The 14,101-nt window shown below is 34.8% G+C and overlaps 1 protein-coding gene across 1 annotated transcript in view; it reads left to right on the plus strand.

Annotated features, from left to right (window-relative positions):
- Nucleotides 1-14,101, plus strand: part of LOC101736768 (sodium-dependent nutrient amino acid transporter 1) — a 35,014-nt gene that overhangs the window by 13,745 nt on the left and 7,168 nt on the right. The window contains exons 2-6 of the mRNA XM_004929391.4: nucleotides 8,426-8,669; nucleotides 9,852-9,994; nucleotides 10,287-10,327; nucleotides 12,468-12,560; nucleotides 13,435-13,698. Of these exons, the coding sequence (XP_004929448.1) occupies nucleotides 8,426-8,669; nucleotides 9,852-9,994; nucleotides 10,287-10,327; nucleotides 12,468-12,560; nucleotides 13,435-13,698 (785 nt within the window). The remainder of the gene's footprint in view (nucleotides 1-8,425; nucleotides 8,670-9,851; nucleotides 9,995-10,286; nucleotides 10,328-12,467; nucleotides 12,561-13,434; nucleotides 13,699-14,101) is intronic.

Genomic DNA, 14,101 nt, shown 5'->3' on the forward strand with positions numbered 1-14,101 from the left:
CTCCAGTAACCACTTAAGACCAGGTGGTCTGTGAGCTCGTCCGTTCATCTAAGCAACAAACAATAAAAAAACTCTGTAAAATTAAATACAATTAAATGCATTCTACAGCCAAGTAGATAAAACAAAAATATTTCAAAATTTGTAGCAAATACATTATTATAATGCGAAGTATGTTAATGAGATTAGGAAGCGTTTATTACTGAGCCTGTTTATTACAGCTTTGACCTGTTTCGTCGAGGCTGATAATGTAATACGCACGTGGATTATAATTGTAATAATAAAATTTGACGTTCTATATAAATCGTGGCGATTCGCCCAATTCGTGAGAATGAATATTTATGAATTAATATGCGAATAGAAAACTTATAGACTATAATATACTATTACATACTTTATAGACTAGACTAGAGATACTTTATAGCTTTATATACATTGCGTGTACGAAGTATAATCTTATACCTTTAAACAAGCAATTCTTGTATATATAGGTATATATATAATCTGAATCTCGGAAACGGCTCCAACGATTTTCATAAAATTTAGTATACAGGGGATTTCGGGGGCGATAAATCGATCTAGCTACGATTTATTTTCAGAAAATGTTGTTTTATTTGTGTTTTCAATAACCAACTTTATCGATAATCAACTTTATGACTCTTTCCGACATCTATTGGCGAATAATAATACTATTTATCTTAATTGAAAGCAACTAACTGCTTTAAAGAAACAACAAGATGGCGTTATAAAAAAAAAACTCGATCAAAGCTCGGTCATCATCTAGTATTGATGAAATGTGATTTAGTTAAAAATACATAATATAATAAATAAATATTTACTAACAATCACGCCACGTTAACTGGTCCCGTGATAAGTTCGCAAAGAACTTGTGTTACAGGTACCAGATAACGGAAAATAAATGTAAGATTTTTATTATACACATACATATATTTAATATACATCCATAACCCTGGAAAAGACATTTATATTTATCATACAAATATCTTCCCTTGGCGGGATTCGAACCCGCGACCCCCTTGTGTAGTGACCATGTCACTTACCACTACACCAGACGGCCGTCGTCTCATAGTCCATGCGGCGCACTCAAAAGTATAAGTTCTGTATTTACGAGAAATGGGAAATTCATATCTTCAATAACGTTCAATTTTAGACTGAAGGATTCAGTTTGTTAGTTTGTCCGGTCATCGTTCTCGTCGAAACCGTCGCTTGCGACGAAGGGCTCGGCGAGTAAGTTAACCCACAGACACAGCCCACTGAGTTTCTCGCCGGATCTTCTCAGTGGGTCGCGTTTCCGATCCGGTGGTAGATTCTCCGAAGCACGGCTCTTGCTAGGGTTCGTGTTAGCAACATCGTCAGGTTTGAGCCCCGTGAGCTCACCTACTAGTTAAGGTTACGCTGACAAACCCTGTAAAGGCTTATCAGTTTAGGTAGGAATAAAAAATTTCATTTTCTTTTTCGTATACACTCGTAATTACAAAACTTCAATGTGATTATTATTTATAGTTTAAGTAGAGTAGTTACTTTAGATATGCCGATTGAAACTATTGGCAAGTCAACCTATTGTTCTTACAAAGTCGAAGGGGATTCCAAGTGTAAAATCGAAATAATCCATTTGAGACACGAACTTAAAGCGTTAAACTTTTCTTAAAGCTGTGTCTTAGAAGCCAGCGTCGGAGTACTTTTAATAGCCAACTGGACGCTAATAAACTGTTCGAGCTTGGACTCATGATGCTGCTCTTAATGAGCATTAGGTAGTCAGTCATAAGGGATATTTTTGAAGTTTTCCAAATTATATAATTTGAAGGGTAGAGTAGCCGTTGTAACTATACTGAGACCTTAAAACTCATATCTCAAGGTGGGCCGCGGCATTTACATTGTAGATGTCTATGGGCTCCGGTAACTATCCGGCATCTATGCAATAAAAAAAACGTAAATTTCATTAGAATATTAGAGATTAATTACAACTAGTGGTCCCCGCAGTAGTCGAAATTCGACTATAATTAATTGAAATTTTATGTTTGAACATTCTTATTTGTTCTATTGTCAAAGACTATTATTATATTATATTAATTATATATTCTATAAGCACAGATTTCGCCAAGACTACACTATAAACAAATAATGTTAAAGACAAACAATATTAATCTATTCTCAATTTGAGCACAGACTTTAAAGAATAACAAAAGCTTCACGTTGCTTATATGGGTAGACGAGCTCACAGCCCACCTGGTGTTAAGTGGTTACTGGAGCCCATAGACATCTACAACGTAAATGCACCACCCATCTTGAGATATATTTTCTAAGGTCTCAAATATAGTTACAACGGCTGCCCCGCCCTTCAAAACGAAACGCATTACTGATTCACAGCAGAAATAGGTGGGTGGGGGTGGTGGTACCTACCCGTGCGGACTCACAAGAGGTCCTACCACCATTAAACTTAATCTAAATTACTCTTATGGACGATTTGTCGGTGACCACAAATACTGTATGTGTTCGAAATGTCAGAAATAATTTAATGACAATTAAAATTGCGAGGTTAAACCATTAAAGTAGATTTAATTGTTATCGTAGATGTTTATTATTACGTCCAACAGTAATGCATTTCAGTAACTACTTCCGGCGGCATATACAATTACAGTATTATGCTTTCCACATTATTTACGTAATGTAAGCGTAATCTGACTTAAGATGGCTTTTTCTTGGCATACTAATTTATCATCGACTAGCCAATGCATGTAGCTTCACTAGCATTAATGAATGAATTCCTGTTCGTTAGTCTCGCTAAAACTCGAGAACGGCTGGACCGGTTTGGCTAATTTTGGTCTTGAATTATTTGTGAACGTCCCGAAAAGGTTTAAAAGGTAGATCAATATGAAAATGCTTGGAATTAAATAAAAATAACAATTTTGTTTTTCCTTTAACGTGTCCCCCGTCGGACGGATTCCTTTTATTTGTTTTAAGTTTATTTTATACAAAAGTTTTGGTATTTTATTTATCGATTGAGGCACTACGAAGTCTGCCGGGTCATCTAGTGAAGAATAAAATAACATCAATGAAAGGTGCCTTATGCCTTTGTCTATGACCCTTGGTAATGTACACACAATTTCATTTTGATCGGTTGAGTAGTTCAGACGTGAAAGCGTAACAAACAGACAAGCCCCATATTACATTTATAATATTAACTTAATTATTTGGATTACGCTAGTAACATGTTTCAGAGATATAACGATTTACATTGAATTTAAATTAAATTAGATAACTCATTGTTGGTAATTTCTCGTTAAAGATTCATTTTAAATGGACGCCATCTATAGTAATTATTTCATTAGGTAGAGTCAAATCTATATATATAAAAATGAATTGCTGTTCGTTAGCTCTATATCAGGTTCTCCACTACCAGACCATTCCAATAGTCAAAATCAATATTCTATTTCTACCTGTAAGCCCGTTGTAAACAATATAATTAAACCTTTGCTTACAACAAACATTATAAAAATATTCAGTGATGAACTAGGGAAAAATATGGGTGTAGCGCTGAATGATCTGTGTTCGGGACAATCTGTCATAAATTATTGTATGCCAGGGGCTTCATGTACCCACATCCTTAATAGAATTTTCAATGTGACTCATTGCTCAAACACAACTATAATTATAATGATTGGGAGAAGGGGAAATGCAGATATAAGAGATATAAAATATCAAACAAATCAATTATTAACACTACAGGTGAAAAAGATCATCATGTTTGCATTTCCATTTATTCAGAGTATGCCAGCGGAAAACAAAATGAGACATAGTATTAATGATTTTATGCAAACAATTTCAAATGTAAATAATTATTATGTCATGACACCATGCAAGTCACAAAATATATTTTACACTATTGACATTAATTGCATGATAAAAAATAAATGTATTAGTATGACAAAACCTAACAAATACTATTTAGGTAAATTGGAACATGTTTTATTAAAGCTTTCTGTTTCTAATAAACATATTTTTATCTGTGGTGATTTTAATATAAATTTATTAGAAAATACAAATGCCACTATTAGATTCAGAACATTGTTAAAATCATATAACCTTAGCAATTTATTTTCAGAGCCCACAAGAAAAACTAGCACATCGGCAACCTGTATAGATAATATTTTCACAAACCTTTGCATAAATATATTATTAATCATTTAAGTTCAGACCACAGTGGACAATTCATATCTTTTAAAATTAAATCTGTTACAGATGTTAATAGTTCAAGAAACCTACAGTTTGTTCCTATTAATATTAGACGTATGGAGAAGTTTAGAGGTAAAGTTTTGGCAAAAATTGCGAATGTTTGTTATAGTGAAGATCCTAATGTTCACTACATGGATTTATTTAATTGCATTAATGATGAATTTAGTGCCATCTTTACTTCTAAAACTCTGATCTTACATAATAAAAGATCATTCAATGAATGGGCGACTGTTGGAATTCACAAAAGTAGGCAGAGATTATATGACCTTTATCCTGAAAAATCATATAATCATAATAAGTCATTTCATGAGTATGTCTGTAAATATTCCAAGCTGTTTAAAAAAGTCTGTACATTGGCCAAGTCATTGCACTTAGGCAATCTTATAAAAAATGCACCTGACAAAATTAAAATGACTTGGAATATCATTAATAGGGAGACTGGGAATGTCAGAAACAGCAATGCTGAATCAATTTTGAAAATTAATGATAAAATAATAACTTCTCATCAAGAAGTGGCCAGTGCTTTTGAGCGCTACTTTGCTGATATCCCAGCTTCTACTACAAAATCTTTAATTTCATCTCCTACCGTCGCCGAATCATTACTGCAAGATCATGTTGATAAATGCAGTGTTAACTTTAAGTTCACAAATATTGCTATAAAGGACATAATTGATAATTTCAAGCTCATTAATATTAAAAAAACTGGTGATTTATGGGGAATATCAATTAAGGTTATAAAATCCATTATTGATATAATCGCACCTTACCTTGCTACAATATTTAATGACTGTATTGATAGTGGTGTGTTTCCTGATCTAATGAAATATAGTAAAATAATACCTCTGTTTAAATCTGGTAGTACTTTTGACCCCACTAACTTTAGACCCATTTCAGTACTACCAACATTGAGTAAAATTTTTGAAAAAATTATTTTGGAACAGCTTTTGAACCATTTCTATTCCAATAACCTGCTTCATAACAAACAATATGGATTCACTAGAGGCCGTTCGACTATTGATGCAGGTGTAGATCTTATTAAAAATATTTTTCAGGCTTGGGAGGAATCGCATAATGCCCTTAGGGTATTCTGCGACTTATCTAAAGCTTTTGATTGTGTTGAGCATAATACATTGTTGAGGAAATTACACCATTATGGTATTAGGGGCGTTTCATTAGAACTTATTAAATCTTATTTATCCGGAAGAATCCAAAAGGTAGAGGTTAAAGGAAAGAGATCTTCCGGTGTCTTACTTAATATGGGTGTTCCTCAGGGTTCCATATTGGGTCCCTTCTTATTTCTTGTGTATATCAATGATTTACCAAAGTTTATTGAAACCCGTCACGAGGTCGTATTATTCGCTGATGATACATCATTATTGTTTAAAATTAAACGACAATTGGAAGATTATGACGATGTGAATGATGCTATCTCGCGCGTGGTACATTGGTTTAGTGTTAATAATCTGTTATTAAATAACAAAAAAAAACAAAATGTATAAAATTTACCACACCTAATGTTAGACAAGTAGACACTAATATCATTGTAAGTGGAGAGACACTGGAGCTTGTTGATTCGACAGTTTTTCTTGGTATAACAGTTGATTCCAGGCTGCAGTGGGGTCCTCACACATGTAAGTTAGCGAATAGACTTAGTTCTGCAGCGTTTGCGGTAAAAAAAATACGAACGTATACTGATGAAGATACGGCACGTCTAGTTTATTTCAGTTATTTTCATAGTGTTATGTCCTATGGCATTTTGCTATGGGGCAATGCTGCCGATGTCGAAACGATTTTCATCCTGCAGAAGAGGGTTATTTGTGCTATTTATAATATGCACCCGAGGGAATCCTTGAGGGACAAGTTTAAGGAAATCAAAATTCTAACTTTAGCGTCCCAATACATTTTTGAAAATTTATTGAACGTGCGTAAAAACATTGTAGAATTCCCCAGAGTCTGCGATTTGCATAATGTGAACACTAGGAACAAACATAGGCTTGCGTTGCCGGCGGCTCGAATTAAGAAAATAAGCAACTCTTTCAGGGGGCTGGGTGTACAGCTTTTCAACAAGATCCCACAAAACGTTCAACTACTACCTGTTCATAGATTTAAGAAAACTGTTAAGGAACGTTTGTGCAACAAGGCATATTATAAAGTTAAGGATTTTTTACTAGATGACACTACGTGGGAATGAGGCGTTCGCTCCTGGCCTTTTCATTTTTCATTATTATTATTATTTATTTGAATTGTATTTTTTTGACTTGTTTTTTTGTATACTGTAAATATGTTTTCTTGTTTTAAAAAAAAAAAAGAAAATAGTTGAGAAAATACAAAAAAAAAAAACCCCGCTGAGTTTGTTTCGCCGGTTCTTCTCAGGACTGTGGCTTTTTTTGGAACCGGTGGTAGAGTTAACATTTTCTTTTACATTTTGACATTCAACAAGTGTGTTTTTGATGACATCCAAGTTGAAATAAATGATTTTGAATTTTAATTTGAATTTGAATTAGTCTCGCTAAAACTCGAGAACGGCTGGACCGATTTGGCTAATTTTGGTCTTGAATTATTTGTGGAAGTCCAGGGAAGGTTTAAAAGGTAGATAAATATAAAAATTCTCGGAATGAAATAAAGTTTCTTTCTTTTATTTATCGATTGAGGCACTACGAAGTCTGCCGAGTCAGCTAATAATCATATTATTATAATAAATTACGTGAATTAATAGTAAATTGCCTGAGAACAATAACACAATGAAAACGGTTTATTTGTATCTTACAGTTTTTATTTCCTTTGGTTTATATTATTTTTTTAAATTTTCCGTTCATTAATTTGATCCTCCGTCCTTGAATTGTAAAATAGAATGGTCAATTGTTTCACATGGGTCATTGAGCTCACAAGGGACGTCTTTAAGGCGTCTCAAAGTCTCGAATACAATAGATATTATTATATAGGTACAGTACTCTTCAATCGAGAATCCATGATTCCTAATATTTTAATTTATGTTTGAAGGCGTAACGTGATAGGATAGTCGATGGTAATGTTTTTTGTCACAAAACAACTATGTTTGCATTCCGATTTGATATTTAATTGTACAATCCAATTTAAACTTTTACTGGTGGTAGGGCCTCTTGTGAGTCCACACGGGTAGGTATCACCGCCCCGCCTATTTCTGCCGTGAAGCAGTAATGCGTTCCAGTTTGAAGGGTGCGGCAGCCGTTGTAACTGTACTGAGACCTTTAGAACTTATATCTCAAGGTGGGTGGCGGCATTTACGTTGTAGACGTGTATGGGCTCCAATAACCACTTAACACCAGGTGGGCTGTGAGCTCGTCCAAAAATATAAGCAATAAAAAATAAAAAAAAACAACGCTCTCGTGTCTGGAGGCGACCAGATTGTAATTTCCATGGACTCAGGTAACCACTTAACATTGTCATCGGCCGTTAATGTTTGTCCGACATCCAAATTTCACTTCAAAGAAGTGTGAAGTTTGACACTTGCTTTTGTTTGACAAGTGCTTACAATATGTCATTGTGACGTAATCGACATCTGTCACAATGAGATTGTCGAACGAAATGTTTTGCATCAGTGAGCTAAGGTTTTTATTTTATTTTATAGTTGCGGATTTTTTGTTTTTTTATTGTATACTAGCGACCCGCCCTCGCTTCGCTTCGGAAACTGTAATTTATTATTGATTTACCCACTATTTAATGGATGTTATTATACATATAAACCTTCCTCTTCAATCACTCTATCTATTAAAAAAAACCGCATTAAAATCCGTTGCGTAGCTTTAAAGATTTAAGAATACATAGGGATATAGGGACAGAGAAAGCGACTTTGTTTTATACTATGTAGTGATATATTGCATTGCCTGTACCAGACTAGACTGTAATAATCGATAGAACGGTCTATTGACACTTCTATTGATGTTTCACGTCTGAATATCTCTATTTGCAACGAGCTGAAATACTTTTGTATGAAATAAGTTTGTCAAACCACACATATACTACTTAACTTACTTGTGGTGGGACAAATTATTTTCAATAGTAGGACAGCTATAAAATATATTGTCTTAAAGCTTAAGTCGCATAGCTGAGTTCAGATGAACATTTAGCAGCATTTGGTTTCTTCGTTCTCTTGATCATCAATTAAAGTAAATAATAAAATATACTTCTCTTCCAGAATGTAAGATCAGCGTGTGACTTCGTCAAGACACAAATATGTACTGTGGCCCTTTCACTGACGCTCTTCAACTGCGCGCGTCTACCGAAAGAGGCATTCAAGTATGGCGCTGTTCCGTACCTGGTGGTCTACACATTCTGGCTTCTGGCCGTTGGGCTGCCAACGACTTTGCTGGAGCTCGCCATGGGACAGCTTAGTCAGCAAGATCCGGTGGGAGTTTGGAGAGCTGTTCCTATATTAAGAGGTGATACTGCATTGCCGAATATCTATATATTAATACGTGAAGTAAAAACTTTGTATCCCTTTTTACGAAAATTGCGCGGACGGAGGAGTATGAAATTTTCCACACTTATAGAGAATATAGAGAAGAAGTGCACAATGCTAATATTTTTTTTAAATAATGCATAATAGATACATTAAATCAATAAAGAAAACATCACACACACTACAATGTATTAAAAACACACACGCGTGAATACTATTTGTTTATTGTAAAACTTTTTTTATTGCTTTCTGCGGTCAAATTGAGAATAGATTAAATATTGTTTGTCTTATTAATATTTGTCTAAAGTGCGGTCTTAGCGAAGTCTGTGATTATAGAAGTATAATAATCTTTGACAATAGAATTATAATAGTGTACAAACATATAATTTAAATTAATTATAGTCGAATTTCGACTACCAGGGGAGGACTAGTACAAATAAAGTGTTCTACGTTCAATATTAGTTTAGTACGATTTTTGATTGATTATTAAATCATTACAATTGACAAGAACCAGCAGTGTATTATGTATTATTTATGTTAAAAAATATCATAAATTTCAGTACTTTTATAGTACACGTATTTTTTTATAATATTGTATGAGAGGTGTCGTCATACGACTTACATTTCGATGTTAGCAAAACAACGCAATCATTATTCACATATGTTTACAAGATTTTACATTTAAAATTGTAAGTGTAATTTTACAAATTTGTCGGGCTTTTTTGGCCTCTCGACTACAGGCTATATCAATGTGTGTAGAGAGCGCTACCAATGTCTCTAGGTACATCAATCCGTCAGATTTTCGAGTCGTAATAAAAATCAACATTTATTTATAATCGGGACGCAATTTTACCGCACATTATAATATTGTGGCCGTGATTTACGTTGATCTTACTGTGAGCTTGGCACTAAATCTCCTTTTCATGTTTGGACCCTCCAACCCGATTACAACCTCTCACGCTGAGTGAATAGGGAGAGGCGACCTGAAACACATACATTATTCATCTAATTTTGATTATTTTATTACGAAGATGATCTTACGATTTCTAATAGAGAAAACATTTTATTTTTCTCACAAATCAGTTTGGCGGCAATAATTTCATTCATGACAGAATATCGAATATTGAATTTTATTCAATGTTAATATTTAATGTTATTTCAGGTGTGGGTCATCTAAAAGTTTTGACTTCGTATATATGCTGTGTTTATTACATGATGTACGTAGCTTTGGCCCTGGCCTTCCTCGTTTGGATAGGGAAAGGCACTTTTCCGCTGAGAGACTGTACTAGGCTTCAAATGACGCCGGTAGGTAATTTATATATTTTGTTCTCATATATGACTCTTTCAATAACAGGCCAATGTAACGTTCATAATATATGATTTGAATTGTTTTTGTAGAATTGTTTATTGCTTGGACTCAATGTCTCAAAACGGGGACTCTCGTGTTGTAACTCGGTTATGGATCTAACATAGGGTTGGTGCTTAACTACAATTTTGAGCTAATATCAGGGCTGTCCGGCATAGAATTTTTTAATTAATTACTACTTCATCTCAAACTTTTTCACCTTATTTATGTATAAATATTTTCTGTTTCCAGAACGGATACGAAAACAAAATGAACGCATCTGAATGTTTCAAGTAAGTCGTGTTAAATTTATTAAATTATTTATTCAACTGAAACATTAGTGGGTTCGCGTGAGTTGAGATATTTAACATTAAATCTGACACTATCTTTTTTATTGTTTGTGTAGGCGACGTGTAGACGAGCCTACCTGATGGTGAGTGGTTACCGTCGTCCATGGACATCAGCAATGCTACGGGCACACCCAAGCCGCTGCCTACCGCACATTTTATTACAGTTGATTCTCTAGTTCTGCTAAAGTGGAAACTGATAACAACGAATCGATTTTCTTCCAACAATAAAATGCGGAAATCTATCAAGATAGTGTTAGATTTGCCGGTTGCTCTACCAAATATCGACACGTGTCAATTATATCATTCTCCTACCCTTCTCCCAGTCACCTGGGGTCGGGGCAACATGTTTTCTCCTTCCATATTCCTCTATCATATACCATTTCTTCACGCACTCCCCTCTTAGACATATCGTCTTTAACGTAATCCATCCATTTCTTCTTAGGTCCTCTTCCTCTATACCCTTCCACATTCATAGTTAGTACTCTCTTACCAACCTCATTTTCATTTCGTCTCATCACATGTCCATACCATCCCAAACGCGCAGTTCTCAGCTTCTCTGTCACAGGTGCCACATTTCAAACTTCATCTAACATATTCATTCCGTATTCTATCCGTTCTCGTAACTCAACACATCCATCGCAACATTCGCATCTCGGCTGCATGCAATCGCCAAATATCCACACGTGTCAATATCGAATTAATTTAAATCTATTGTCATGGAGCAGTGGCTCAGTGGTGTGGATTGAGAGAGGCCTATGACTAGCAGTGGACGGCTGTAGGCTGATGATGATGATGATGATGTCATGGAACAGCCAATGTAAGCGGCTTATTGCATTAACCGTCTAGGCGCCAACAGGATACGAATCGTGAACGCGTATTGAAATATTTCAAATGAATTCATGAATTTTACAAAAATGGGTGTGCTTCCAACATCATTATATTATTATAAATAATTCTGTAACATTTTGCATATCATATCTCAAAGTAGGTGGTGCCATTACTTTGTAGATGTATAGGGGCTCCTGTAACCACTTAATGTCAGATGAGCCGTGAGCTCGTCCACCCACCTAAGGAATAAAAATAAAAATAAACTTTAAATTATTGAAAGTATTTCAAATACTTCGGAATATCAGCTGCTGTTTTAGAAACAAAATCAATTGTCATAACAAACTCCAGATTACCAATAGGTACTCTATGAATAATGATGGGATAGCATTTGAAATTTGTTTACGTATTTATTGCGTTAACAAACTTTAAATTCCAAATAAATTAAAACTAATACACGGTTTTCTTTGGTATTTACGTGTCGTAGGCATACTTAAAACTATTATATATTTATGGCTTAATCTCGTGTCTTTTATTTTCAACTTATTACTCGTCAACATTTCAATGTTATGCTAAACTACCCTCCACTTTTTTTAAATATATTTTCTTATTATATTTTTAATTTTCATAAATAAAATTCGTCAAATCTAAGCGGAGTGTGACGTCATCTATACATTAATTAATTAGTACATTCGATTTATTTTTTTGTTTCGCAAAGTGTATTTTTATTACACGGTGCTATTTCTTCACCGTGAAATTCATTCCCACAGATAATACACAAATTAGTTATAGATAAGCAACTCAAGCACTACACAAAAATGTTTACGGGCCTCGGCCACTAGATGGCTTCGATTCGATTAGTTTCTCAATGCTCCTGTAGACCGATCCTATATTTTATTTTTAATGAAGTATTTTGTAAATTTTCATAACAAAAAAGACCTGTATGATTTATTATTTTTTTATTTTCTGTGTTTAGTTATACAATAATTAAATGCCTTAACTTTAACAACGTAATATAAGTTTAGGGGCATCCGGTATAAGATGTCGCTAGTTGCGACATCCACCTGCGGTATTTGAAAACCGGCACAATCTCATCGCTCGATACGAATGCACCGGCCGTCTCATTCCACAGGTCACGACAACGTCTCAAACACTTTAAAAAAAAAACTGAATTACATTTATGTTGCCCTCAAAAGAATATAATACATACTTTATCTATGTCTACAATTTGCTAAGTTGATTTTGTCTCTATTTTCAGATCAACATTCTTGTCACCTTTCACGGACTATCCACAATATTTGGGAATCATGGCGATACTTATCTTCATTTTATGGTTTTTCTTGCCTATACTGTGAGTGTTACGATATGACGAACATAATAATATTATAATAGACTACATAGAACCTGAAGCCATTTTGATGAATGAAAACATCCGCGCCGTGCAATTATTTTAATCTGTAGTAATCGTGAGAGAATCCGCAAAGATTAGATCAATACCTCCTTAAATTATAATTTAATAATATTAAATTTTTTGTCACAATATTTCAAGGTAGTGCGTTGAACGCGACAAAAAACAGTTTACGTAAAATAACTCAACTGTGAATACACAAAAAAAGCAATTAAGTAATTTTATTAGTTGAACTGGCAGAGATGCAAAATAAGTTATTGTTTAATTTATAAAATTATATTCTGAGATTTTAAAATATCAAATTATGTATATTTCAACGCATATAATAATTGTTCTCTCGTCACAGCCAGACGTGAATGTGGTGTCAATTGTTTATAGCAACGATAATTGTGATAATTGAAAAATGAAACCATTCAATCAGTATTTTCTTATGACGTTGTCACGTTCAACTATCGTCAGTAAACCGACTTTACAGACAACCGATTTTTTTTATTGCTTATATGGGTGGACGAGCTCACAGCCCACCTGGTGTAAAGTGGTTACTGGAGCCCATAGACATCTACGACGTAAATGCGCCACCCACTTTGAGATATAAGTTCTAAGGTCTCAGTATAGTTACCACGGCTACCCCGCCCTTCGAACCGAAACGCATTTATTGCTTCACGGCAGAAATTAGGCGGGCTGGTGGTGCCTACCCGTGCGGACTCACAAGAGCTCCTACCAATAGTAAAACCTTGACTGTTTCAAGTGAAATGCTTTAACACCTCATGCGACCTCAACGATTATTAAGTTACTATTGAAACGCTCACCTTTCCAGATTATATCGTCTTCGAAAAACGCTTAAAGTAGCTATGACTGTGTTAGTGCCATCTGTCGTACTATTTGCTGCATTGCTAGCTACGTTTCTGGCCAAGAGTGACGTGTTGAATGCCATGTTCGAATCTTGCGAGCAATGGACGCCGTTATCAGAGCCGTACATTTGGCACAGCGCTTTAGTGCAGGCGTTGCTGTCCACGCACATATCTGGAGGCTACCTGATCAGTTCCGGGGGAACGATTTATAGGCATTCGGATGTGCGATGGTAAGTTATTATTTATTTTTCGGTATAATAATAAGGGAAAAGAGGGGGTAAGAAGGGAAAAGAAGGGGTAAGAAAGGGAAAAGAGAATGACAGACAAAAGCAATATGGCGAATATTGGCAAGAGGATTAAACGAGCAAAGCGTAAAAAAGGTGTCATATAATTTTTAATTATTATCTTATAGAAGATTTGGATACATGGATATATAACGACAATAAAAGTGCAAAAAGTTCAAAATGTTCACGATTGACTTCCACGGTGAAGGAATAACATCGTGTAATAAAAATCAAACCCGCAAAATTATAATTTGCGTAATCACTGGTGGTAGGACCTCTTGGGAGTCCGTACGGGTAGGTACCACCACCCCGCCTATTTCCGCCGTGAAGCAGTAATGCGTTTCGGTTC

The sequence above is a fragment of the Bombyx mori genome, chromosome 12 (assembly GCF_030269925.1).
Source record: "Bombyx mori chromosome 12, ASM3026992v2".
In the NCBI taxonomy this organism is placed as follows: Eukaryota; Metazoa; Arthropoda; class Insecta; order Lepidoptera; family Bombycidae; genus Bombyx; species Bombyx mori.